This window comes from Xiphias gladius, chromosome 15 (assembly GCF_016859285.1).
Source record: "Xiphias gladius isolate SHS-SW01 ecotype Sanya breed wild chromosome 15, ASM1685928v1, whole genome shotgun sequence".
Classification (NCBI taxonomy): Eukaryota; Metazoa; Chordata; class Actinopteri; order Istiophoriformes; family Xiphiidae; genus Xiphias; species Xiphias gladius.
The window spans coordinates 11574656-11600924 of NC_053414.1; the positions used below are offsets into that span (position 1 = coordinate 11574656).

A 26269-nucleotide genomic window follows, 5' to 3' on the forward strand; every position below is an offset into this window, starting at 1 on the left:
AATATGAATGAATGAGGAAGTGAAATTCACTCTACTTCCTGCTGATTGGTTAAAGGAAATATCTGCAAAAACTTGATTGGGTGATATTTCTAACCCTCCCTCAGATCCCTATTACATTCTGAGTGTATTATGTACTATTCCTGTGTCCTAATAGAAAACAAATCAATCATTCTAGTTGTGGTTGGAGTATGATGGAAAAACAGAAATTAAGTAGTAAATCTGTGGAAAACACATGTACTTATCGTTTGTAAATTTGTAAAATTTAAAAAGGAAATTAGTATTTTAAATCTGAGGGTTGAGGTTGCAAACAACTTGTATACTGTTACTTCCTGATATTACAAAACAGTAATTACTTGTATGTGTATGTGTAATTACTTGTTTACCAAGTGCAAAAATGTTGCAGTGTCATTATAAATACATTGTGTGTATTTACATACTCTTAGTATGTAGTATGGTTCTAGGACACAATATATATTTAGGATACATTTGTAAACTACCTGATGAAGGAGAAGTGAATGAAAATATCACCCACCGAACCATACAGTATTATAAAAATCAAATATATATGCCTATAGTCATAGCTGGGGAAAAATTTTTTATTTTATTATTTTATTGGACTAGCAAAGCAAATTTAATTGACTCTAGATAATCACGCCATGCAGCTATTGGTAAGTTACAATGTGAGATATATATATATATATATATATATATATATATATATATATATATATATATATATATATATATATATATATATATATATATATATATATAGTATAAAGTGTATACTAGTGTAAGTATAAATGCATAATGTTTAAAACTAAATATAACACAATATTAGAAATCAGAGCACATCACTTTAAATAACCTCGTATTTTTGCCTCATGACCTCAGTTTATTTGTATGTAAACACTCACTTTAAATAAAAAGCGATGTCTTATAGTTCACAAAAACTACACACAGCCGGTTCGAGTTTAACTGTGCTGTTATTTCTGAATCCAGTGGATATCCACAGTGTGTTTCCAAAAAGTTTCAGTCAAAGACCGAGCAGAAAAGTGTTTTGGAAAGAATACCAGTAAATTTTTCCTAAAGGTCAGTGTCCAACCTTGGACTATGCAATGATAAAACACCCATTGAGAAGACATTGGTAACTCTAATTAGTGGGGTGGTGACGGCTACCCGGGGTTAGCTGGAGTGGATGAATGGATGGTCACTCAGTCAAAGAAAACCACCCCGGTGTTATGTAGCAACCAGTCTCGTATCGTTAAGCTTTCCCTAAAGTGTCAAACTGCTGGGACTGAACCCCTCCCCCATTCTTCTGCTCGCTCCGCCAAACTCTCATGGTCACCAGGGACGACCTTCGGCTGGAGCTGCCAATCACAAAGAGCCATGGTAGCAAGAGGTCTCTGAGAGAGAAGCCTATTGATTTTCCAGTTAGAGCCTAAGTAGTGTGTGCTATAGGACTAAAGGACAGCCCAAGCAGGTATGTCATTATCAATGAGCCCAAGGAAACAGATTCCCTCACTCTCACTCATTCATATTGGCGTCCTACCCTCCCTAGTTCCCTTCCTCCGTCTCTCCTTCATGTCGTTCCACCATCCATTCCTTCCGCTCTCCTCGTCCGCTCTGACAGAGTGCATCCTGGTCAATAAATCACTCGGCCACACTACGACAACAGCTAGCAGAGTGATGGGTTGGGATGACCTTCTTTCTCTTCTTTCCTTCACTCTTTCACTGCCTGACCCTCCCTGCTTTCCAGGTACAGTAATTATAGCACATAGAGGGCATGAAATATTTCCTTACTAGAGACAGACTTGTTAACATCACAGCCGTTGTGTGCCCCTCTTGGATTTTCCCCCATCCTCGAATCTTCAACATCCAATGTCCGTTTAATCTCCAGCATCATACCCTCACGGCTCACTTTGGCTCATTCAGTCATCAGTAAACCTAATTATTGTCATACTGCTCCCAAAGCTTTGCCTCACCGCTAATGTCAAGTCACTGTCCGGACTTTGGGAGCTGCTCAGAATAAAGAAGTGCAAACAGTTAGGAATGATTGAAACCAATTAGTGGAAATAAGGCCAAATAAAGGTATAAAGCTTCTTGAAGTGTGTTTCTGTTTCCCATTGGAGCTGTAAAGTCTTGTTACCGTTTTCACTGTCCTTTATCTCTCTGTCTCTCACACAAAATACAAATGCACCCCACCTGTTTCCTTTTGAGTCTCAAAACACATTAATGGTTGTGACATAGTTTCTCCAGTTTTTAGATGATCGTTATATCAGCAATGATGAACTGTTGCTCTAGGGATGAAGTCAGCAGCCTCCTGGCCAGATGTGAGGTGTTTAAGAGTGATGGAAGAAGACTTGTTAATGATGGGCTTCAAAGCTTAGGAGAACCTGAGATACGGGCTTCTACTTTTGCTTACGGCCTATATCTCTTCTACTCATATTTGCCAGACAAGTTTTTGATTTTCGCCATTGTCAGAGATCAAGGCCCTTGTATGGGCAGAATTAAAGATGTTTCTCTTTCTGGCATTGTTTTTTTTTTTTTTTAATCTATGCAAACAGCATATCTCAAGGGAAGGCAAAGTTCGTCTGTCAGTCGGTTTGTTCATTCTTTGGTCTGCCACTTTGGTCCAGGCAGAAATTTCTGGTCCGACAAGGATGAGTCCTACTGACTTTGGTGACCCTCTGACTTTTCCTCTAGCACCACCATGAAGTTGATATTTTGTGGTTGTGAGTGACATGTCTGAACAACTATTCAGTGGATTGTCACGAAATCCAGTACACACATTCATGTTCCCCTCGGGATGAATTGATGAATTAACTTTTTTTATCTAGGACCATAATAAGGTCGAAATTTAAATTTGTCCAATACGTTGAATTATGAGCAAATATCTCCAAAACAAAATTCCCATCAGCCTCAGGTGTACTTTTTGTTAAGGCCTGATTAGCAAATGTTAGCATGCTAACATGCCTAACTAAGATGGTTAATGTGGTAGAACTTGCTAAACATACCTGTTTATACCTGCTAAACATCAGCATGTTAGCATAGTCATTATGACAATTTCTTACTTTGAGACATCACGCAGCGCTTCTCTTATACACCATGCTTTCTCATTTTGAGCATCATCATGACAGCATTTGGTTCAAAACTCCATGGTGCCTAAGTATAGTCTCACAGAGACTGTGGCTGTAGATTCTTAGTCTTGTTTAAACATCATTCTTTCTGATATTTATGCCCTGCAGTTTGTTCTTTAATTTGCTTTTCTAATAAGGCAGTTTCAGCTCAGTTAGGAGATATTTGAATAATTGTTTTACCCTTGAAGAGACGTAAACCATTGAAATTAGTGCAAAGCAGGCTGATGAATGTCTGCAGTGAGTGGTAACCAGGTAGGACAGGTTGAGGAAAGACGATTGCCACATTGGTAATCACCTAAAAAACCATTAGAGACGCTGTCATCTCACCACCTAATGATGACTAATGTCTCCCTTCCAAGTGCTCTTCCCTGACACACACACTTACACACAAACAACTTCCCCATCTCACATAAACTTGCTCGGCCTCCCTCTAGCCCCCTGTTTGTGACTTGACTTTGGACCTTAACACAACAACAGATTACTGTGGCTAAGACCTAGCTTACACTTTACCAAGCACCTCCAGACAAAGAGCTGCCACTCCGCTCTTTGCACCTGAGCCTTGCCCCTCCATCATGCTCCATCTCTGGGCTTGACTGGGCCAGTCAGGGGGCAGGTGCCTCCCCTCCCTTCCTTTGATTGATCCCCTCTCTCCATCATTTATTCCTTTCGTCTGCCTCTGACACATGAGTCAAAGGCAACACACCAGCCTGATGGATAGGCCTGTTTATGGATGCCATTCTGCCTGGTAGGCTACTGATATTACAATCAGCACCTGTGTACCTGCTGTTCACCCAAGCCTCTGTTATTCAGCTGAGGTCAGAGAGACACTCAGCTCCGATTGAAAGATCGATGTCCAGGGCAGCATATTCGAAATTGGAATTGTAAATGTGGTCTTGTTTTGTCAGAAAATTCTGTGCTGCTTTTCAGATGATAAAAACTAGATCCATATGTGTGTTAGAATTGAAATAAATATCTATTTTTTTGAGCTCCCCTCTATCCATATTTCTAATTTCGGACAAAGGTAAAGGAAAAAATGTCTCGACTGGGACATAATATTAATTATAGCTGTCAATTCCTAAAAGAAATCAAGAGTGATTCTAACCAGCTGTATTTTTTTGTATCTGACAGCATTGATGTGTACTCTTTGTAAAGACATCTCATGTGCTGGAGAGCAGAATGCTACATTGCTGAATTCAGGTGCCTCCGTTGCCATTATGGTTAATGACCCATCCAGTCTGGTTGAAATGGCACATCCATAGGGACATTCTGCAGATTACTTACTCATCCAAGACTCATTTCTTGCAGACATCAGCACAACAGAGGCTTTATCTTGCTCTGCAGTAGAAAGACTTTAGTATAAGGAATGCAGAGTGAATACAAAACTATTCTGAAACACAGATTATCATTAATACTCTAGAATTAAATCAGAGGATAAATAGCTTTTGTTTGGTCTTGATGACTTCTCCAAGCCACACTAAAAAAATGGCGATGCATATTCCTTTCTTGCACCGTGGATTTTCATTTCCATTTGGTTAATGGATCAAGTAAAATTTGTTTCACTCCAGCAATCACAGTCATATTCAATCTGTATAGTAATGAAATACTGAAGCCTAGTTAAATTAAATAGTAAAATGCCTGAACCAGTTTTGGTTTTGCAGCTCAGTACTTTTACTGTTTTGGTTCAGTCTTACCGCTGTCATTGGAGGAATATTTATTTGCCAAGTATGTTTTTACACACACAGAACTTTGCCCACTGCATTTACCCATCCGTCAGCAGTGAACACACACTCACACACACGGAGCAGTGGGCAGCCAGCTGCAGCGCCCATGCTCAAGGCACCCAACTTAAGCCGTGGATATTGAAGGAGGGGAAGATGCTGTTCAATCAAATTCCCTGCCCACATTTTTTTCCCGGTGCAGGGAGTTGAACCGGCGACCTTTCGGTCCCAAGGCGCTTCTTGGATTTTCCGCTGTCATCAGCATCGTTTCCAACCACAGCACACATCTGTTTTAAAAAAGCAAAAAAAGTTTCTACTGTAGGCTACCTGCCCAGCACTAAAGTGCAGAAAGACAGAGTTAAAGATTAGCAGGTAAACATTTAGCATCTTAAGAGCCAGATTTTTCCTTTAGGATTTCAGAAGACAAAAAAAGAGCTACAAGGAGAGTGAATGTCAGAATTGGATTTGTCTGGTGGCCAAAGCCTGACTCCAAATAAATGATAATGTTGATCTGTGTTTGCTGGATGAGCAAATAACTTTTGCCAGCACAGTCGTTTTAACAACTTAATGAGTTGATATGTAACAAGTTTTTTTTTTTTTTTTAACATTTTGCTCCACCTAAAGTGAGTTACTACCTTAAGTCAAATCATTTATAATTATATGCCTCAACATGACATTTTTCACAGTCTGTACAGCATACAACAACCTCAATCCTTAGACCCTTGATTGGATAAACTCTCAAAAAAAGCCATTTAACTCAGAAGAAAATCACCTCTACAATCAGGTAGAGAGTAGATTGTAGAGAGACATTTTTTAAAACGTATTTAATCATTTATTTAAACATGTAGACTCATTGAGCTTGTGATCTTTCTTTCAAGAGAGACGTACAAGAGTAAACGTGCAGTTTAAAGATGAACAGATGGACTGTAATTACATCACAGTTTACCTGCCTCCAGAGTACTGAAGATGCTTACTAATTCAATTAGCTCTATTATAATTTTAACTCTCAAAATGCTTGTCACTGATAAACCTGTAGCTCCAATTGAGTCACCTTCAAATTCTCTAAAGTCTCCACAGCCTTTCCTTTATACAAGTCCTACTCTCTCCCTCTTCTCTCGCTTTGGACAACCAACCTCAAATTCCCCAAGAGGGGTGTACTTTTCACCCCACACCCACTTAAGCTGGTGACAATAGCCGGATTAGAAAAGAATTTACTTCAGTGAAGCCTCGCACCAACCCCAAAAAAACCTATCCATCACTAAATAGCAAAATGGAAGAATGAAGGAGAGCGGGGAGAATGCGGTAGGAGCCGGTCAGCAATCCTAACCTGTCTGATGTTTGCCATGGCAGCTTATAGAGAGTGGAGGGCCAATAGCATTGTGTCTTGAACAGCTCCCGTGCCTCAGTGGTAACTCTGGGCTGTCTTTTTGATTTTCTAAATATCGGTGAAAAGCATGTACATTCTTTTTCACCTTTTCCTGATGTGCAAGTGTTTACTGATGAACTTGACAAATCAAGGAAAACATTTAAACTCTTTCAATCCAATCTCAACAGGTGCCTAGCGATATCATTAAGGTCTTGTATCAAGCTGCTGCTGTCTTAGGGGTGCATTATATATGCACCACATCCCAGTACACAGCTGACCATGGTTTTTATGGCTGATTTTTGTTGCAGTGGTATTGTCCAATTAATTAGCTCACTCTGAGACTCTATACACTGAAAAAATCTAGTAAGATTCAAACTAGAAAAAATGTTGATGGTAGAACAATTATGATAAAGGTTTTAATTGTACATCGTGATAATGCTAGGACAGCAGAGAGGATCTCTTCAATTTGGAGATGTCTGCTGCATTTCACACCCCTCTCCCCCCCACTTATGTAGCCTTATCCCTCCTTTGTTCCTCGTCACCTTTGAGCCACCAACTCTGCCCTTTGTGTGGCCCCATCCTGAGCTGTGATGGGGTAAAATAGGAAGCACTGATCTTGAATATTTAGAAAAAACAATTGGGGTCGTTTAACAATATTTTGGCATCCCTGAATGCTGCCTCTATGTAATTTGCCAAAAAAAAAGGTAACAGGCTAAAACATGTCACATTTACTTATTTTCTGAGCTTATGACTTGTGATATTTTCAATTTTGAATTCCATGTTTATGTAGTAGTGATTAATGTGGCCACTTTGGTTTCTCATTATGTCCCGGTGCCCTTCTAAAACTTCCGTCCTGATAGATTATGCCTAAAGGCTGAATGTCTAATGAGTTAATCCGCTGAAGTCTTCACTTTTCTACCAATTAACCCCAAGACCAATGCAGCATTTCCCTAAATCCACACAAAACTTTTTTTTTTGTTCCCTCTTCAAAAAGGCTAAGCAACCAAGGAAAGGAAAAGAGAAAAGGCTAACCAGTTAGCAAACACTGAAAAGGGCCAGAAAGGGGTTTAATCCTTATTAGGCTAAATTCAGACTAAGTGGCCCCAACGATCCTTTCAGAGGACTGAGTGCAAACTCTCACTGGGCGACGTTTGGGACTGAATGCCTTGAGCCTTTAGGCTTCATAACCTTACACTCGCTGCAAACTGGGCTTGTTTATTTTTGCTTTAATTCCCTAACACTCCAGTGCAGCTTCTTAGTTGTGTTTATTTTTTATTTATTTTTTTTGACCTTGTAGTTTGTTTTACTTCCCCCGAGGCAAATAGAGTTTAATCTGTACCCAGTGATTACATCTTGAATTAGTTACATGATGGTAGAAAAATTGTTCTTATCAATCACTGGTGGAAACAAATGGTGTTGACTACTGATACTGAAGCATGTTGACAGTGCATCTGTTGTTCTATTAGCCTTCTCTGTTCTTTCTTATTCATAAACTCTATGTATAATGGCTAATATATTTTGGCTGCTTAGTTATTTGTATCTGTTAAATTAACCAAAAGTGCTACGTTAAAGGAATAGTTCAACATTTTGTTAAATGCACTTATTCTTTTTCCTGCTGACAGTGAGATGAGGCAGTTGTTAATGCTGTTGTGTGTATCCTGTTAAATATGAAGCTACAGACAGCAGATATTTTGCTTAGCTTAGCATAAAGACTGGAAACGAGGGGAAACCACTAGCCTGGCTCTGTCCAATTAACACATTATGTTTTGTTTCTTTAATCCATACAAAAATCATATTGTTGTAACTACCTAACCATACCGCATAGTTAGATAGTTACGACTATTTCTTGGTCAGGCAGTTACTATTTGGGTCTTGTCGTCACAGTGAGGTTGACTGGCAACCAGCAGAGACGCCAGGAATTGGGAATGGTATTTATCTTCTCATCTAATTCTGGGCAATAAAGTGAATAAATGTATTACCCAAAATGTTGAACTAATTTTTTAAAGAAGCTCCTTTTGGTCTGGTAACTTGACTGTTTAATTGGTCTACAATCAGGTATGTCACTTTTATATTCTATATTTTTATATTTTCACTGCTTGCCCGGCTGCACTAGTCCTATAGTTCAACAGTCATGCACGTGGCCAGTTGCATAAAGTATACTTCTGCTCAGCCACAGAGGCTTGAGGATAACTGCTGGAGTGTGAAAGTAGAGTCATGTGGCTGCACTGTCTTAAGGTCGTAGGATTCCAAGCTCTTTTGATTAAGGAGCTTTGTTTTCCTCTTGAAAGGCTTACCTATTTTACTCTCAGCCCAGTCTCCCAACACCTACCCACCACCGATGCTGTCTTGATTGAAGAACATGCCTCTTTTAAAAGTATTGCTACACTGAAAACATGCCAGTCCTTTTGTTTTTATTTCTTACCAGTACCTTGAGTACCCGTAGTACTTCCTACTCTCTCGCTATCTTTTTTTTTTTCTTTTTTTTTTCTCGCTGTCACTCAATCTCAAAAGCAAAATCTGTTTTAATTGGCTCCAGAGGGCTCGGGGAGGCTTTGTGTCAGTGGTGATGAGGTTCCTGATTGGTCCAGAGGCACAGGCAGCCAACAGACCCTTGTTAGTGTGTCGGGGCCCTTTGCTTGCTCGTTAGTCCGATGAACTCATTTACTGATGGGGGTGACAAGGCCTCGTTCACCAGTGTGGAACAGAGGATTTTTTTTTTGGGGGGGGGCTAACAGGAATATGGATAATGAACAGGGAGAGTGGGATTATAAGAGATATAAGATAAGGTATTTTTGTGGATGCACCAGATGAGTGTCAAAACACTTAAATGTCAGCTTGTGTTTGTCTGTGCTTTCTTTTTCATTTGCTGCTGAAGCAAAGGTTCAGTTGGCGCCTCTGTCTACTGAACCTCTGTTTATTGTAGATTGCTTGATTCTTTGGTCAGTCAGGCGAGAAAAAGTCACAAACAGCACGGCACTGATGTAACTATACGCAGTGGTTTACTTTTTATAAGTGATTTTCGAATGAGAAAAAGGGAAGTCTCACTTAATTTGTAAAAGTCTTAATCTGAAGCCTCGGCCCATTGTTTGCATGTGAAAGTCATTTTGTGACGTTTGTGTGGGACGTTGAAGAGTGGGCGGTAGATGGCTTTTGGGAAATGTAAAGCAATAAGCAACTCTACTTGCTGAAGAGTCCACAGGTTTTTTTTTATATGAATTCTATCAAGTTCTCCCAATACCGCTTGTCCCTCGTCTCTGTTTTGATGTTGATGGATCACCTCTCTTCCTCCCGCTCATTAATTTCATCACCTTATCTCCCACACCACTTCATTTGACCAAAAGGTAATAATAAATCCCTCATCCATTATCCTTTAACTGAGGCAGCCATGCGGAAATACTTAATAACAAGCAACAAATTGAACTTCAATCACCTCATTTTCCTTCAAGGATGCATAGCACATTACACTGAAAGGCCAGATATGCATATACCACTTATCTCACGCTGTTTATGTACAGTTTTAAACATTTCTTTTACAAGAAACATTTTTGACGGTTAAATTAGACTTTTCTCATATTTTATGGCAGTGGCTTCTGTCCTCTTCAACTCAAGGGTCTTATCAGCCCAAAAACACACACACGCTCAGCCAACCCAACAGCGAAGGCAGTTGAAAGCCTCATCTATCTTGAACATCGCTGCTGATAGTTGGTCTGTTGCTCCCCTAACTCTTCCTTAATTCAGTGCAGTTTCTATTAAATATAATCTGTCACAATATTCCTCCACTTGGCTTTAGCTGTGTTTCTAAAGAAGTATTGGTTAGCAAAGGAGACTGGGTTTGCAAAGGAAAGCATGATGGAAAGGGTTTCGCTGGCAAAGGACTGTCCGCAGGATTCAGTGGTGACAGTGTGTGTGTGTGTGTGTGTGTGTGTGTGTGTGTGTGTGTGTGTGTGTGTGTGTGTGTGTGTGTGTGTGTGTGTGTGTGTGTGTGTGTGTGTGTGTGTGGTTACACACCGTGGCCACAGTCACCCGTACCCTCTTCATGTGTCCCTCTTCATTCTGCAGTCTTTTGGGCATCTGACAAAGACAAACGACAGTGCTTCAGAAATGAGCAGCAGCCCGGCGCACAAACAGGTTGAAAGAGGAGGAGGGAGAGATGTAGAGGCAGAGACAGGAAAAAAGCATTGCAATCAAGACTAGTTCCTTTGTTTTCTGTTTGGCTGTGTCCTCTCGCGTGACGCTTTGAAATTGATCTCGGGACACACCAGACCTGAATCCATGGATAATGTTCCACTTGAAATGAAACATCAATAAAACTGTGCTTTATACTCAACAAATCATGTTGACATATAAGCTCCTGATCCATTTGATGTTCCCATATCTCCCCTTATTATTTTTATTTGTAGTATTTTCAAACTAAACAATCTTTTTTTATTCTGATATTAAAATGTAAATGTGATACAAGACCTAGCATAGTCTTTTTTTTTTTTTTTTTTAAAGAAAAGAATTCCTCATATGCTTCTGTAGCATTACCATCTCTTTGAGCCTGACTGATCCAGTTCCACCATTACTATTTATCACAGAGGAAGCTGCTGCAGCCATAACTCCAGCCTGGACAATAACCTCCACACCACTGTAATTTGTCCAGACCCAGTCAGACCAGCTAGAGCATTACAGCACGGATAGTTTGTCACCATCCTTGTCACCCACTCAGCTATTTCATCTGCAAGGGAAAGGGCGCTGCCAATAGGGACAATGATCTTGGGAACATAGATGCTATTTACAGCGTTCCAGGAGATTCATCGGTCCAGGGGAAAATATGATATCTGGCTGCCTCCGCTACTGTCATATCTATCTGTTGGATCAGGGACTGCAACTTCATCAGTTCAGCCCTGAGTATCTTCTTGACATCCATCTTGAGGTCTATGAGTGTACTCCTGGGGATGAAACAAGTCAACCACTCCTCATTTTGAGGTGAAAGGTTACTTGCTAAGCATTCACTCATCATACACCTGAAGACAGGAATTTCATTTTTGATCAGCTAGAAGGAGAGAAGGGGGTTTTTTTGTTTGTTTGTTTGGGGGTTTTTTTTGGAAAAATGAAAGATAAAAATGTATTGAAATCTCTGTGGTTGAGGATGACATGTACTGGGATTTCTGCAGGGTTGTTGACATGTTAATCTTGATAGCCATCATGTCTGTCAGTAGAGAAAACTAATCAAGTGTCAAGGCCTGTTTGCCATAGAATGTTATACCAATCCCATCATATGTGGAAAATTGAATTGCAAATGGCTAAACCTCAATTTCTGTGTATTGAATGAAAAAAAAAAACATTTAATTGAAAGGTTGGTTTCACCTAAAAATAGAAATCTTTTTATTATTTGACATATCTCAAAATACATAATGTCAGTATGCATGATGTGAAATACTAGAATGTTTAATTCAGTTCTTAATTCAACTATCATTTATCCCTCGGTAACTTAACGAAATCTGCCTACTAGCATATCTAGAGCTCACGTATTAACACATTATATCTTGTTTGTTTAATCTGTGTACAAATGGAAGTAAAAAAAGTGAATTTTGTTACCTTTGGACAGAGCCAGGCTAGCCATTTCCCTGTTTCCAATTTTTTTTGCAAAGCTAGGTTAATCTGCTGCTGGTTGTAGCTTCATATTTATTTCACAGACATGAGAGTTGTATCAATCTTCAAATCTAACTCTTAGCAAGAAAGCAAATAAGCATATTTCGCAAAATGTCGAACTATTTCTTTAGAACTTTAAGTGAGGGATCAGAAGAGTCCTTTTTTCTTTATTTCTGAAATTGAAATTTTTACGAAAGGATTTCATTAAAATTCCTTGCAAGTATATTAATTTGTCATATGAAATACCTCTTGATGATAAAAAAATGTGTTAACTCCTTTGAGTGCTGCACTATCTTTGTGGTGGGTCGGCTGCAGTCTGACGGTGACTGGTATAGTCTTCTCAAGCCCCTGTTAAGGAAGATAGGAATCTTGCAGATTCCGCCCCAGCCAGCTTCTCCAAGCCACTAATCCACATTTAATTGAACTCCAGAGACTTTGAAGTGAGTCTGTGATGCAGGCAGGTTTTATTCCTTAGAGAGACAGTGAGGGAGAGACTGTCCTCAGCTAAAGGCCTCAGCTGGTCTCCTCTGCTTTCCCCTGCCTTTTAATGAGCTCCTTTAACTTAACACTAGGCCTAGGCTACTAGCTCGCATTTGAATATTTCTGATTAATAACTCCAACTCTGAACCACGCTGTGACAACCTAAAGTGCCCCTTTTACCTTTCTACCATATCCCTGTACGCCCCCTGTCAGCATACGCCTTTGAAACTAAAAGCGGACGGTGAAACAAATGCCTAGTTAACAAAGCAGTGCTAAGTAGGTTAGTAGCAAATCTAAATGCTGGATTAGTAGGAGTACGTATCACAGGGGCAGAGCCAAGCACCTGGGTCTGTCAGGCACTGGGACAGCCATCAGAACAAGTTACTCTGACAGCCGCCCATCTCCACAGGGACAGATTAAGCTCATTTCATTGAAGCATTTTTTAAATCTGTAGCTAGCTAACACAGTTTTGTTTGACCCCTGTGACAGTTACCTCCATGGAATTAAGAAAAAAGTCTAATCAGATGTGTAGCATAAAATAGGCATATCCCTGTCACATCAAACCATTTCTATACAATAAAGCAGTTTGTTTTTGTTTCTTATTTTTACTGCACTTTTCTGATATTCATCTTCACCTGTGGGCTGTAATATGGATTATCTTTTAGTGAACTAAACATGTCCTTCACTCCTTCCAGCTGAATGGCCCCTATTCTATTTCTGAAGGAATCTCTTTTTCATTGGAGGCTGATCAATATAAGACATTAATCGTGCTTTTCAGGCCATCATGCCATCACTGTGTGAAAAATGAACTAACCAACCTTCTGCCTGCTCTTTTTTTCCCCCTTCTCTTTCTTTTCTCTGATCTCCTCTGTCCTTTTCTGGACTCTTTCTTTTTGAAATGCTTTTCCTTATTTCTTCTTTGCGTTATTCCATTTGAATCTACTACCCCCTTCCCCCTGGTCTCGCTTTGCCTGTCCTCTCTTCCAGATTTTAGCCTATACAGAAGGTCTTCATGGAAAATGGCTGTTCACAGAGATCCGTGCTGTCTTTTCCAGACGCTACCTACTGCAAAATACTGCTCTGGAAATCTTCATGGCCAACAGAAGTAAGACAGCACCCACAATTACCTACATGGAACCATTTGACCTTGTTATTGTAACCCTTTTGGGTGTTTTTATACTAAAAAATACAGGACACATGCTTATCAAGAGTCCATTGGCAGTATGATGAATTTATGACAGATGAAGAATATGAAGATAATCATTAATAGAACTATGTATTTCTCTGTGTCTCTCTACAGCTGCCGTCATGTTCAACTTCCCAGACGCCGCCACCGTAAAGAAGGTTGTCCACAGTCTTCCTCGCGTTGGGGTGGGCACGAACTTTGGCCTTCCACAGACCAGGTTAGACATACGGACATACACAATCTCTTTTTTTTGTGGCATTCAAAATTTTAACGGTTGATGCTTAACACTGCAGGTTCAACACATACAGCACCACAGCTGAACAGATTAGAAAATTAGAGTTATGGAAAAACACAGGAGACGGAGGGAGTGAAACTGGATCAGAGAACATATACATTGTAGTTGCATCTCAAAACTGTGACCTGAATTTTCTCCCTCCCTTTCGTCCCGTCACATGCGGACATGGGTTGGTCACTGATTTGTCCATCCCTCCCACTCTCTCCTCACCTCCCAAACTTAATTGGCTTCGCGCAAACATAGTCCAGTTCATTTATTTATTTCCATCAGCGTGAAGCAAATAGTTGCTTGTAAGCCTGCAGGGCACACCCTCTCCACAGCCCTGCCCCCCTCACATTCTGTCTGCTCTGTTTCCGGGCAGCACAAAAGCCAAGCCCAGGCTAACTGCTGGCATATGTCAAGAGAAATAAAGTTTGTGCGCAGGAACTCTTGTGGCGCTTTTTATCGCATATTTTAATTATGTGATACATTATATGGTGGTAAAGTTGCAGTATTTTTCCAGTGTTTTGGGAAAAATATGAATGAAGATAATATTTAATTTAAAACTTGCAGAAAATTTGCATGAAAGTGCAAATCATAAATATAGAGACTGCAGGTTTTTATAAGTAAAATTTCAGGCGTTTAAATACCAGACTAAAGAGCAGAAAATGAAGTCAAAATCATGGTAAAGTATAAATCTCTCTATCTAGGAATTTGTTTCAGTTTCATCCCTCATATTGTGAAATTTTTGTCATCATTAATCTGAGTTATGGCAGATGCTGTCTGGTGGATTTGTGAGTATTTCGGTGTTTTTGACAGGAAGATTCAGGGTCGAGGGGAAATGTTTTCTCAATATCAAGAAACACAAAGAACTACATATGGCAACATGACATTGGGGGCTATGCAATCAGTCTGAGTAAAAAAGTGCATCCAGTAATGAGTCAGTGTAAAGTTTGTGTGTATATATTACACACACACCCAGGGTTGGGGTGAGAGAATGTGTATATGTGTTTGTGTTGGACTCGTTAATCAAGCTAGTTTGCAGACCAGGGACACCTTTCCTCTTTGACCTGAGGACAGCTGTACAGGCCAGCTCATTGCACACAGAGCCTGTACAGCCCAAATTTATTTCTTATCCAAAGTCCTACAACAACAATTACACGATCACATTTAATTCTACTTAATGTTGTTATTCATAATTGGATGTAATCCTAGTGCGTTTGAAACATTTTGACAATATCAAGCACCTTCTGTCTTTTCTCCTCTCTAAATGTTTACATTTCATTGTGATGTCATCTACGGGAGATAAAAAAGGGACTGTAGAAACTTATATAGAAAGTACAATTCATGCATATTATTGCTTGGTGACAATACGGAATTTGAAAAATAGTGTTTCTTATAGTACACTCGTATTTGGAAAGTCGTATTTTCACCTTTGAGAGACCTAATGACTATAATCTCACACCCTGACAGTGATTAATTCCATCATTTTCTTTTGTTTTAATTGGATCAGGGGTCATTTGTTTTTGTCCTACAGCATACATCATGCTCTGGGGCCTTGTATGTATGGGCACACATGCACACGAATATATGTATTCGACCCAATTTATTGCATATTTGTCTTCTTAATTAGTAAGAGTGTAACTTCAATAGATTTTTCATTTAAAGACATTTGTATTGCTTAAGTCTAATAAAGCCTGAGGGTTTTTTCATTCTACGCAGTGCCCGGGCGATGTTGTGACCGACTTTGTCTCTGTGTACAAAGCTCACCAGGGCAAGGACACTTAAGTGACTACAGTTATTTTAATATCTGTCCCGGTTCGTCTCTGTAGGCGAATCTCCCTGGCCACACCAAAGCAGCTATTCAAAGCGTCCAACATGACCCAGCGCTGGCAACGTCGCGAAATCTCCAACTTTGAGTACCTCATCTTTCTCAACACCATCTCTGGTGAGGACACCCATCACCTGTGTGGGTCTATTGCAGACTGTGGCACACGCTTGTCAATCCAGGATATGTACAAAAAACACAAAAACTGCAGGGATTATTTTGAGTTTGTGTTGTGAGTCCTTGATACCATGTTGTGTATAATCTTCCTCACTTTCTCTTTTCTCATTTTCTTTCCTTCCACCAGGTCGAACCTTTAATGACCTAAACCAGTACCCAGTCTTCCCGTGGGTTATCACCAACTACGACTCAGATGAACTTGACCTCACTCTGCCCAGCAACTTCAGAGATCTGTCTAAGGTAAGACAATCAAGGCACAGCTTCTCCTCCTCCTTTACAAGCCTATTTTTTTCTTAATTGCAAAGAGAAAGATGGAGGGCAGTTAAGATGCAAGAAACATTTGTGTGTGTGAGTGCGTGCGTGCGTGTGTGTGTGTGTTGTTCCTAAATTGCATTTAGTTGCCGTGTAATTGCCATTGATAGTTCAGCGAACCAGTTCCTTAATCCCTAGTGGCTGATTGCTGTCTTTCCACAGGTGTAGCGATGTCCTTCTCATTCAATTAAATACTTAATTTTGAGTAGGAGACTAACCGTTACTGCAAAGTTTAAAAGAAAAATAATTGAAATGTTTTTTTTATGTACTTTTAACTACTTATTTGTATTTAATTGGCATCACCCCTAATCTCTCTTGATGAATTGTATCTGAATCCCGTGATTTACACAGTTTTCATCTACATGCAAATCTAACAAATTGACATAATAATGTGACAAATTTCCCAAAAGTTCAAGGGATATTCATTATACATAATCTGTATGATTAGTTGTTGATTTTTGTTGGTCGAGGCAGTCCTGCCCTTCTGCGGTTAAAGCAAAGTTAAGCCCCTCATGTTCTTCCTCTGTAACTCCCATTCACTGGTTTAGCTATCATGTTCTGCCCAAAATCGAAAATTCATAATTGAATTCTTTCAAGTTTGACCTTCCGCCACACCCCAGGAACTGAAGTAATACTCCCTGGTGGCTCCAGGCATCAAGTGATTGGGCTTGAGACAATAAAACCTGCCCTAAGATGCTCCCTGGCACATAAATAAAAACACTCACACTGCTGAAATTGCTTGAAAGTGTCTTCCCCCATCTTGTAGGTAGACATGCAATTATTTACTTATATGAACTCCCTCCCTTACACATGCAGAAAAAAATCTAAAAAAAAACCCCACTCCGAAGCTTGCCAGCTCCCCTTGTCGGACTGAAGATCAGTTGTGCGTAATGGTGTCCAGTGGTGGGAGGACAGAGGATTAGTTTTAGAGTAGGATGATTGAGTGACTGTCTAGCTGCTGGAACCAAAATGACTGAATAAATCAGGCATGGAAACAAAAAGGCATGTGTTAATGGACAGGGGATACGTTGGAGGAAATGCATTTCAGAGTTAAACTTGAGGGCTTTTCTTCAGGTCCTGGGGTCGCTCGTGCAGAGTGAGGGAGAGGTGGAAGTACTCATCTAGTGAGACGAAAGGAAACAAATTACAGTTAGGCTGTGTTTAGACCAAAAACCGAATTGTATTACAAGACGTGTGCTGGTACTTGTTACGGCGAGACGATGAAATAAGAACCGTGAGTTGTAAAAACAGAGTGAAATAAAAATACAATTTAGAAGTTATAATCCTGTCCCGCCTATCTTAATTGTTAAGTTATCTTATCTTACATGTCATATGCCAAAAATATACACGGTTTTGTTTATCTCGCTCATATATACTCTTTCACTCGAAAATACTTAACATCAGAGAAGATATAGATACTCTAACTGCTGTTTCACTGTGATTTTAAGATTTATTGGATGCCAGAAATCTGCACAGCACTTCATGAACTGTCACATTATGTCATTCATGTTACAAAGTAAATCCCGCAAAGAATGTGTACTCAACCACTGGCATTCCAGGACAAAGTTGCGTTGGTTTTCAGCAGAAGTTGAGCCAGGTTCAGCTTTTTTGACAGACAACGCTGCGTTTTATTTGCCGGAGCCCTCTGTGTCGGCACACTGGCTGTGCTCTAATTGAAATGAATGCAACCTCTGTGTTTTTTGGATGCACTGTTGGATTCTCTGGTTCTGTTTCTACTTTCAAAAGTCGGAGCTGTCAAGACAGTTTGCGGTTTGTCAGCAGAGAGAATTGTCACCAAACTCTATGCGAAAGCACAATGCAAATATAGTTTTTCTTTGCAATCAAATCCCCTGAAATTTCAGGGTTATTCTGGTATGACCAAATCCTTAAATATTCATTAAAATCCACTCAACCACATAACCCTTAGAAATAGAGAAGGTAGAAAAATGTTATCCGTACAATATAATCCAATCCAATACTATACCCCTGCACAAATACCATGGCTGTGTAACACAAGCACGCATAAACCATCAATTCACAGGGCCATTCTTTCACACTGCTGTTTCACAGATTCAAGTCAACACCTTGTCCCTTACGTTCTCCCCAGTCCTGCTTTCACTTTCGATCTGCTCCTCTGTCTCTATCCTCTGTTTTTATCCCTGTAGCTTTCCCCACTGTATGAGGCGGCATAATTTCTCTGTTTATCCGGCTTCATGTTGCCCAGCAGGCTGAAGTGTGACAGTTGTACTTGCCCCGCCAACACACGCACAGGCTCTCACAAACGCTGCCCTCCTCCAGTTTCTTAGCTCGTTTCTGCCTCCTGCTCTTCTCCTTTGCACTGCCTTTGAGTTTGGACAGCTCAGCCTCTGTGCTCAGTCAAGCCTCGCAGCCCCAGGGACTAACTGAATGAAGGGGAGATGGGTGAAAGGACGAGAAACAGAAAGACAATCAGAGAGCAATAGAAAGAGGAGGAGTGTGTGTAAGAGAAGAAGAACAACATCATTTGCCGCCCTTGTTCTCCTTTCTCCTCAGAGATCAGAATAGCAGTAGAGAGAGGAGGAAGGGAGGGAGTGAGCCAATCTTTATTATATCTGTTTTATTCATGTTGTTGACACGTGTGTGAAATCAGTGTATGACCACTGGACCGTGGCAGACTGCAGCGTCTGGAAAAGGGCAAGTAGTGCTGTGCAGGCCCGCCAAATCAACCCCCACCCCCCAATTCTGCACTCGCAATCATTTGTATTCTGTCTCTTTTCTTTGCTTTCTTTTTCTTTTCTGACCTTCACAGTTCAGAGCTTTATGTGTGTCTACATCATTCACCAACATGCTTGGTTTCTCTTTTCCTCCTGTTCCCTCTTTGTTGTTTCTGTTTTTGTTTTTTTTCCTCTGTTTGTCTCTCACTCTGTCTTTCTTTCTCACCCTCCACATATCTCTTATCCCCCTCTTATGTCACATTGGTGGTTGTCTCTTATAGAAACAGGTCATCTGAGAGGCCTCCAGTGACATTGAGAAGCCAAATTGCCATGAACGTGTGTGTGTGTCACACACTGTCATCATCCCCAGCACAACAGAGGCCACACAGAATTTATGTTCCCTGCTGCCAGAGCCATTCTGACCCCAGGGACTTTCTTATCATAAACTCTAACCTCAACCTGACATCAAACGCCGACCCCCGAGATAACATTGTAGTCACGATAAGCACACGCTACAACAGACTGCAAGTGTTGTAACTCTCTGCTGTTTTTTTTATTCCTATATATATATACCCTTTCATACACCCCAGTTCTGCACACCGTCACAAATTTCCCCACAAAAATGCACTTGTCCTACATATAGAGAGGCGTAGGATGAATATAGTTGGTCAATTGGGTCATTCAGTTCAACATAAGGAAAAAGCATCTTCATTCTTGCTGTTGTACAGCTTTTAATGAAGCACAGCAAACAATTAAGAGTGGTTAACCTTCTAACCATAGATTAGGTAGTCTGCATTTACATGGCGACAGAAATAGCGAGGATTTATTGAGCGCTCCCTATACCTTTGTGCTATAACGTACTACTCGCAGCCAGATCAGCTAATGGTGTATTGATTTCACCATACGTGCCCCATATGTTTATCCCCCAGGCCCTCCACACTATTTTCACTGTTTAAATAGGACATTATACAAAACACTCCCTTCAAAAGGCTCTTTTGATTTATGACTCAAAGCCCTAGTGATGCTCAAATCGTTGGTAAGCTATTATACTTCATCACCAGTGACCCATTATTGTTTAAAAGCAAAGTAGCACTGGGTAATACTCCTATAATAGTCCTCAGGAAGATCCTTTTTGTTCCTTAGAGCAGTTTATTTTAGTTAATTATATATTTCATTTTTTTAAGTTAAATAAATTTGTAAAGTATTTTGTTAATCTTAGGTCATTTTTAAAAATATATATTTTTAAATACTTAAATACCCAGTTAATTTATTGAACAAATTTACTACAGAGGACTTTTCAGAGGTTGACTCACATGCAGCGTTTTGTGTTCCAAAATCTCAATTATTGGTTTAATTTAATCATTAATTTTATGTGAAACACTGTTGGTTCCTGAAACAGACTTAACTTTGTAGTAAAGGGACTAATGAAATCTTTTTTTGATTCTGTACATCACGTATGTGTTGTGTTACAGGAGTCATAATACAATATAGTTTTAACCATAAATCTGATCATAAATGGTCTACAAAATATACTGATTTGTTTAGGGACACACTGTGCTCTTCTATAAACTATATTACCTGCACATTAGTTTTAGTATCTATAATTATTTCTTGTGATTTTTTTTTTTTTTTTCTTTTTTCTTTTCTCGCACTAGCTTTAAAATGGCTCTAAAACACCATCTCCGCCTCTACTGTAGATGAAGAACTGATAAAGACTAATCCAAGATTAATTCTCCGATGTTTACCTCTTCAAAGTGGCAGCACAATTTTCTTCCGTAGCTTACTCTCTAGTCTAATTAAAACTATGAGATTGGTACATTTATCTGAGAGCTCATCAGGGCGCTATTCTTTGCCACGACATATTAGGCCAATCTCTGGTGGGGCAGCAGCAGACGTTCCATCAACGCACTGCCAGGCGCTCTGCTCTGATGTACGGTGCCGTCACCACCGCTCTGTTGTAGCTACTGTAAGCTGAGAGCGTCACAGTAATTTAAAGCAGTAAACAATGTCGGGCTCGCGCAAAGCAACAGCTCCCACATGCACTAACACACAATTCTCTCTCTCTCTCTGTCACTTTGGCACTTTCAGTCTTTTTTTTTTATTTTATATGCCTCCTCTCCCTTTTCTTTTTTTAATGAGCCGACTGTTATTAGGGCTATAAATCAGACCAATGGGTGTGATGTATAATTCACTGTGTGTACTCACCCACCCCCAGTGGCCCTGAGGGAGCCCACAGTGTATCACTGTCAGGGCAGAGCTGCACAGTGTGGTGGCACAAGGCATTTTGCTTTGTAAATCCACACACAGTCAGGAACACTATTTACAAAGTAACATAAAATATACACCCGCTAAACAGTAAAAGAAACCAATTTTGCAATAACCTTTTTTGCATCACTCTCCCTACCCACACATACGTGTACACATGCATGCCCCATTACACCCATACAAAACAGTAGCCATATCACAGATCAATATCAAAGCTTGGCCCTGGATGAATCTTGTTTTGACAGGCATGCTGTGATATGAAAGAGATCCAATTGATCCATGTCCTGCTAGGCCCTCATCCTCAAAAGGCCATCATTCCATTACCATTGATCTGCTGTGTGTGTGTGTGTGTGTGTGTGTGTGCGCGCATGTGTGTGTGCGTGTGCGTGCGTGTGCGTGCGTGTGCGTGCGTGTGCGTGTGTGTGTGTGTGTGTGTGTGTGTGTGTGTGTGTGTGTGTGTGTGTGTGTGTGAGAGAGAGAGAGAGAGACAGAGAGAGGGGGGGAGGGGGGCTTGAGGGAATGAGGCACAGCCAGCTGAAGACTATTAAAAATTGAACCAGCCTGAAAGTGATTTCTATAAATGAGTATTTAAATAATAGCCGAGTGGAACAGGGTTATTGGTTTTTGGAGAGCGATGGAAAATTAACGCAATTTAACCATTTTTCTAGACTACAAATAGGGCTGGTGACCAGTGTATTAGTTACAGATTAATAAAAGTAGAAATTAAAGGAATCCACAGCCTTGCTATTGATATTCCTAGTGGGCACTCTTTCATTGGAGCACATTAGTTTTCTCAGACAGATTACAGCTGCAGGCGCCCTGTTTCGCAGCGTCTAAAAAGTACTCTGTGGGAAAGGATTGATCTCTGTCTGAAGGGAAACATCATCTAATATTCATTTGAGATTGCACAAAGGTTACTAGCTTCATTTGCCTTGCAACTGTTATGCTGCTAAGAGTGGTCCCTGAATATATTCTCAGTAAAATTAAGTACTTCCTCCTTTCTTTCCCTTTACTATCACACTCGTGTGTTTGACATTTCTCGTCTTAATCTCTGCTTTCATGTCAAGCAGCACTTAAAGAAAGTCACAGGTTATTTTTCACTGTTTAACATATTTGAAAATATGTATTATGCTTATGTTTTTCCATAGCCCATCGGTGCTCTTAATCCCAAGAGGGCAGCATTCTTTTCAGACCGGTATGAGTCCTGGGAGGATGACCAGGTGCCAAAGTTCCACTATGGCACCCACTACTCCACCTCCAGCTTCACAATGATGTGGCTACTACGCATTGTAAGTGTAATGCTTATAAATATATATATAGATATATATATATAGAGAGAGATAGATATAGAGAGAGAGAGAGATAGATATAGAGAGAGAGAGAGATAGATATAGAGAGAGATAGATATAGAGAGATAGAGATATATTATATATATGCATGGTGGAGGATTTCCTCTTCAGTTGATAGATAATACAGTTCATACACTGAGTTTTGGAAGTATAGTTCTACACAGCAATATGCATATTCAAGTTATTGGTCAAACAATTTTGTATATTCAGTACTTGCTTTGGAGTTCTATGTTGTCAATGATTCATTCTTAATAAGACCTTTGACTCCCTAAAACAAATGTATTCGTATCAAATTAAAAGCATTTGTATGCTAAATATTGCATCACGTTACCTCATTTATTGTTGCATATAATTCATTACACTGTATGTTGTTTCCATATAATAATAATAATAATAATAGTAATAATAATAATAATAATAATAATAATAATAATAATAATAATAATAATAAATTATTATTATTATTATTAATTACTAAGTATTAATAATTAATAATTAGTAATTAATAATAATATCATCATCATCATCATCATCTAACACAAATGATGCAATTAAATGTCTGCCTTGAAGAAAAATGTTCACCTTAAGTAAATTCTCTCTCTCTTTTAAAAAAAAAAAAAAAAAAAAAAAAGTATTTTATGTGATTTTTGAGAAGCATGTGCAGTGTACGTTGTTCACCGGAGTGCTCTCTTTTGGTACCTTTGTTGAATGGATGCCATCAATCTTTCCATACTGCACTCAGGGGAAAGGGAGGTTACTAAGTTTCTCCAATGTGCAGTTTTCTGCTGTTATTGTCCCAGTAGCTCACTGTCTCAGTGACTCCCAGTAGAGTTACCTCATTGATCCCCGCACATCATTAGAGGGCTTATTCTAAAGCCACTTTACCAGAAACCCTCGCTTGTAATTCTCACTTAAGGATAAAACCTAACATCAAAGAGTAACTGAAAACAGTTTGTGCACTAATTGTGTGTATTTTTGTGACAATTTACAGTGCACTCAATCCTGTTCTGTTGTTTTAAAGGCACAATGAGATACAATGTGGTTTAACTCTTGCACATTTTTGTTACAAATGAGCCTTACATCATTTCAGGCTGAACTTAATTAGCTATCTGTAATATTAGTCTGTAGCTGTGGCCCAGCATATTGTGTCCATGTCGCTTGGGGGCTATTGCGTCATAGAGACAGCTATTGATCTATTCTAACAAGATTATACATGATTAGAAATGCATCAGTAGCACGAGGTATTGGCTTTAGTAGCTCACTGGGATTAATGTTATTTCACTTTTTTATTTTTGGATTTAAGTTTGTTAGAGGATGTGTTTAAAAAAAAAAAAAAAAAAAAAAAAGGGTAGATTTGGTTGAGATATGTTCACGTAGTCTTATTGAACAGCAAGCAACACAGACATTTACTGTATGTTTTTAGTGCACAGCAAGGGATTCTACTTTTGAAATCACGATAGGTTTTGCCAGTTTATAGCAGTCCAATCCTTAGCTCAGATTTAGAGCATATTTTGTGCTAATCAACAGGAACCCTTCACCACGTTCTTCCTCAACTTCCAAGGAGGAAAGTTTGACCATGCTGACCGCACCTTCTCATCAGTGTCCCGGGCCTGGAGGAACTGCCAGAGAGACACATCTGATGTGAAGGTACTGTACACACTGATTCAAGCACACACATGTTGTGAAACTTCTTTGTGAAAAGTTGCTTTCTTTCCTTTTAAGATGGTTGACTTGTGAGAAGGTTAGAAGTTAGAAAAGATAAAGCACTGAGCACTGCAGGAGAATAGATCCCCAGCCAGCATCCTTACAAAGAAGAAAAGCTTACAAAAGAGTAATGTCCAGTCACTACCAATCATTGTCCCTTTGCAATGAAAACTCCCTGGTCTTCTGATCAAAGCGTTAAACTAATCCTCATCTGTCCCAGCCGTCTGTCTCAGATTCAGCCAGCTATAACCTGGACTTGAATCCCTGCCCATTGGGCCCCCAAACTCTGATCTGTTGGAGCTGTTGGATCTGCCCTGCAACAGCACAGGTCATTCTCATAGTGAGGACCTCCGAACCCCCAGTGCACACTTTAACTGTTCTCCTAAAACATTTACGACTACAGTCAGACATTCTCTGTCAAAGCTGGGTTTTGCTTGGTCTCCTGGCACTGGGTCACTGGATGGGGGAACAGTGGTGGTGTTGGGGGTTTTGACGCTTGATTGCGCCTACCACCCCCCTCACATCCCGCTGATAAAACATATGGATTGTGTTACTGCGTAGCTGGCCAATGCTTGATTGCGAAAGCCCAACAAGAGCCCTCGTTTGCTCTCTCAGTCTAGACCTGTCAATGTGGATCAAACTGTAAGAGCTCAACTTCAGATCAAAACAAAGGGGAAATCTGGACCACATCAATTTGTTTCCATGTTCAGTTTGAATTTTTTTGCATATTTTGAATGAAAGTCCATCGACTTTATCCACTTGGACGCACACATTCATGTTTTAGTAAAAGAGGAATTAGGGACTAGATGTATCAATTTAGTATGCTAAGTACACCATTTAGCTTTAGCACTGGAGTCATTGATAGCAACTCTATCCCTGCCAGAGGGCAAAAAGCCCCAGTGTTTTCATACCCCACTCGTAAATAAGGGGTGATAATAGGTTACAACACCCAGATTCAATGTGTCTCTAGCCTGGGTGACGCTAGCATGACCTCCATTCTCCAATCCTCTGACCCCCAGCCTCAGCCCAGAGGCATCAGAGGGGGAGAGAGGAAAGAAGAGGGTTTAGAGGTAGCAACAGTAGAAGTGTAGCAGGGGAGCCCAGGGGCCAGAGCCCCTTCCAGTGACCCATGACAGGACAGGATTGGGGATCAGAGGGGCTGGCCTCTGACCAGGCCAGAGCAAAGGGGCCACTGCACATAATGGTCCATGCAAGGCAGTCTTGGGGGAGTGTTGGGGAGCGAAGCCCTCAACTTTTTGTGTGTGTGTGTGTGTGTGTGTGCGCTTCGCATGCGTCCTGCCGCCCCCTGGTCAAATTTACAGCAGGCAACAGCCAGTGAACCTGGGTGAGCGGGAGGCCTCGTTAAGAGTTTGACCTTTACTTTTAGGTCAGGTTTTGTGGAGTGAAGAGATTTCAGAAGTGAGGAAGCGTTGTGTTGTTTTAAACCTGTGTGTTTGCTTGCTCATTTGATTGGATGTTTTCAGCCCATTGATGAGAGGTGGAGGTATTGTGCAGCTAATCAGATAAAAGAGACCTGTAATTGTTTTTGTACATATTGTTTGTATTTTTTAGAGATCATGTTTGCAAATGACCTTCTGCGTAAAAATTGGATTAAACCTGCTACACAGCCCCAAGTTTTAGCATGGCGTATTCACATGCTGCCATGCTGTCAGCAGTGCTGCTTGTCTGACAGACTAAGGCATGTCAGCTTGATGTCAGTGTTGGTCTGCTCATCTCTGACGCCAGACTGTCAACATGTTTGTATCTCTCTGTCCTTCTTGAGAGGACCAGTCAGCACTTGTAGTGACAGAAGCTTTGTTCACAGACAACAAAACTACCATCAAATCCCAACACAAATTACTGTCCATTGATCATTTAGTCTGTATGTTGAAACTGTTGGGATTTACTAATCATACTACAGCTAGGTATTACAATTTATTAGACTACAAATTACAACATAGACAAATATTGCTTATATTTCTGTACCTTGTCTATACACAAATAACCCCCGGTAAAGTACTAGAGCAAGTACATGTCAAGACATTGGAGGAACAGTTTATTATTAACTTGAATGCCAACAGTTTACAAACTCAGTATATTTTTAGCACACTACTTTCCTTTTATCGTTAAGTGAAGCAGCGAA

The 26269-nt window shown here is 40.1% G+C and overlaps 1 protein-coding gene across 1 annotated transcript in view; it reads left to right on the forward strand.

Moving 5' to 3' along the window:
- Positions 1–26269, forward strand: part of lrba (LPS responsive beige-like anchor protein) — a 191710-nt gene that overhangs the window by 122712 nt on the left and 42729 nt on the right. Inside the window, exons 41-46 of the mRNA XM_040146675.1 lie at positions 13326–13443; positions 13639–13741; positions 15631–15746; positions 15931–16043; positions 22222–22362; positions 23950–24069. Coding sequence (XP_040002609.1) covers positions 13326–13443; positions 13639–13741; positions 15631–15746; positions 15931–16043; positions 22222–22362; positions 23950–24069 — 711 coding nt within the window. The remainder of the gene's footprint in view (positions 1–13325; positions 13444–13638; positions 13742–15630; positions 15747–15930; positions 16044–22221; positions 22363–23949; positions 24070–26269) is intronic.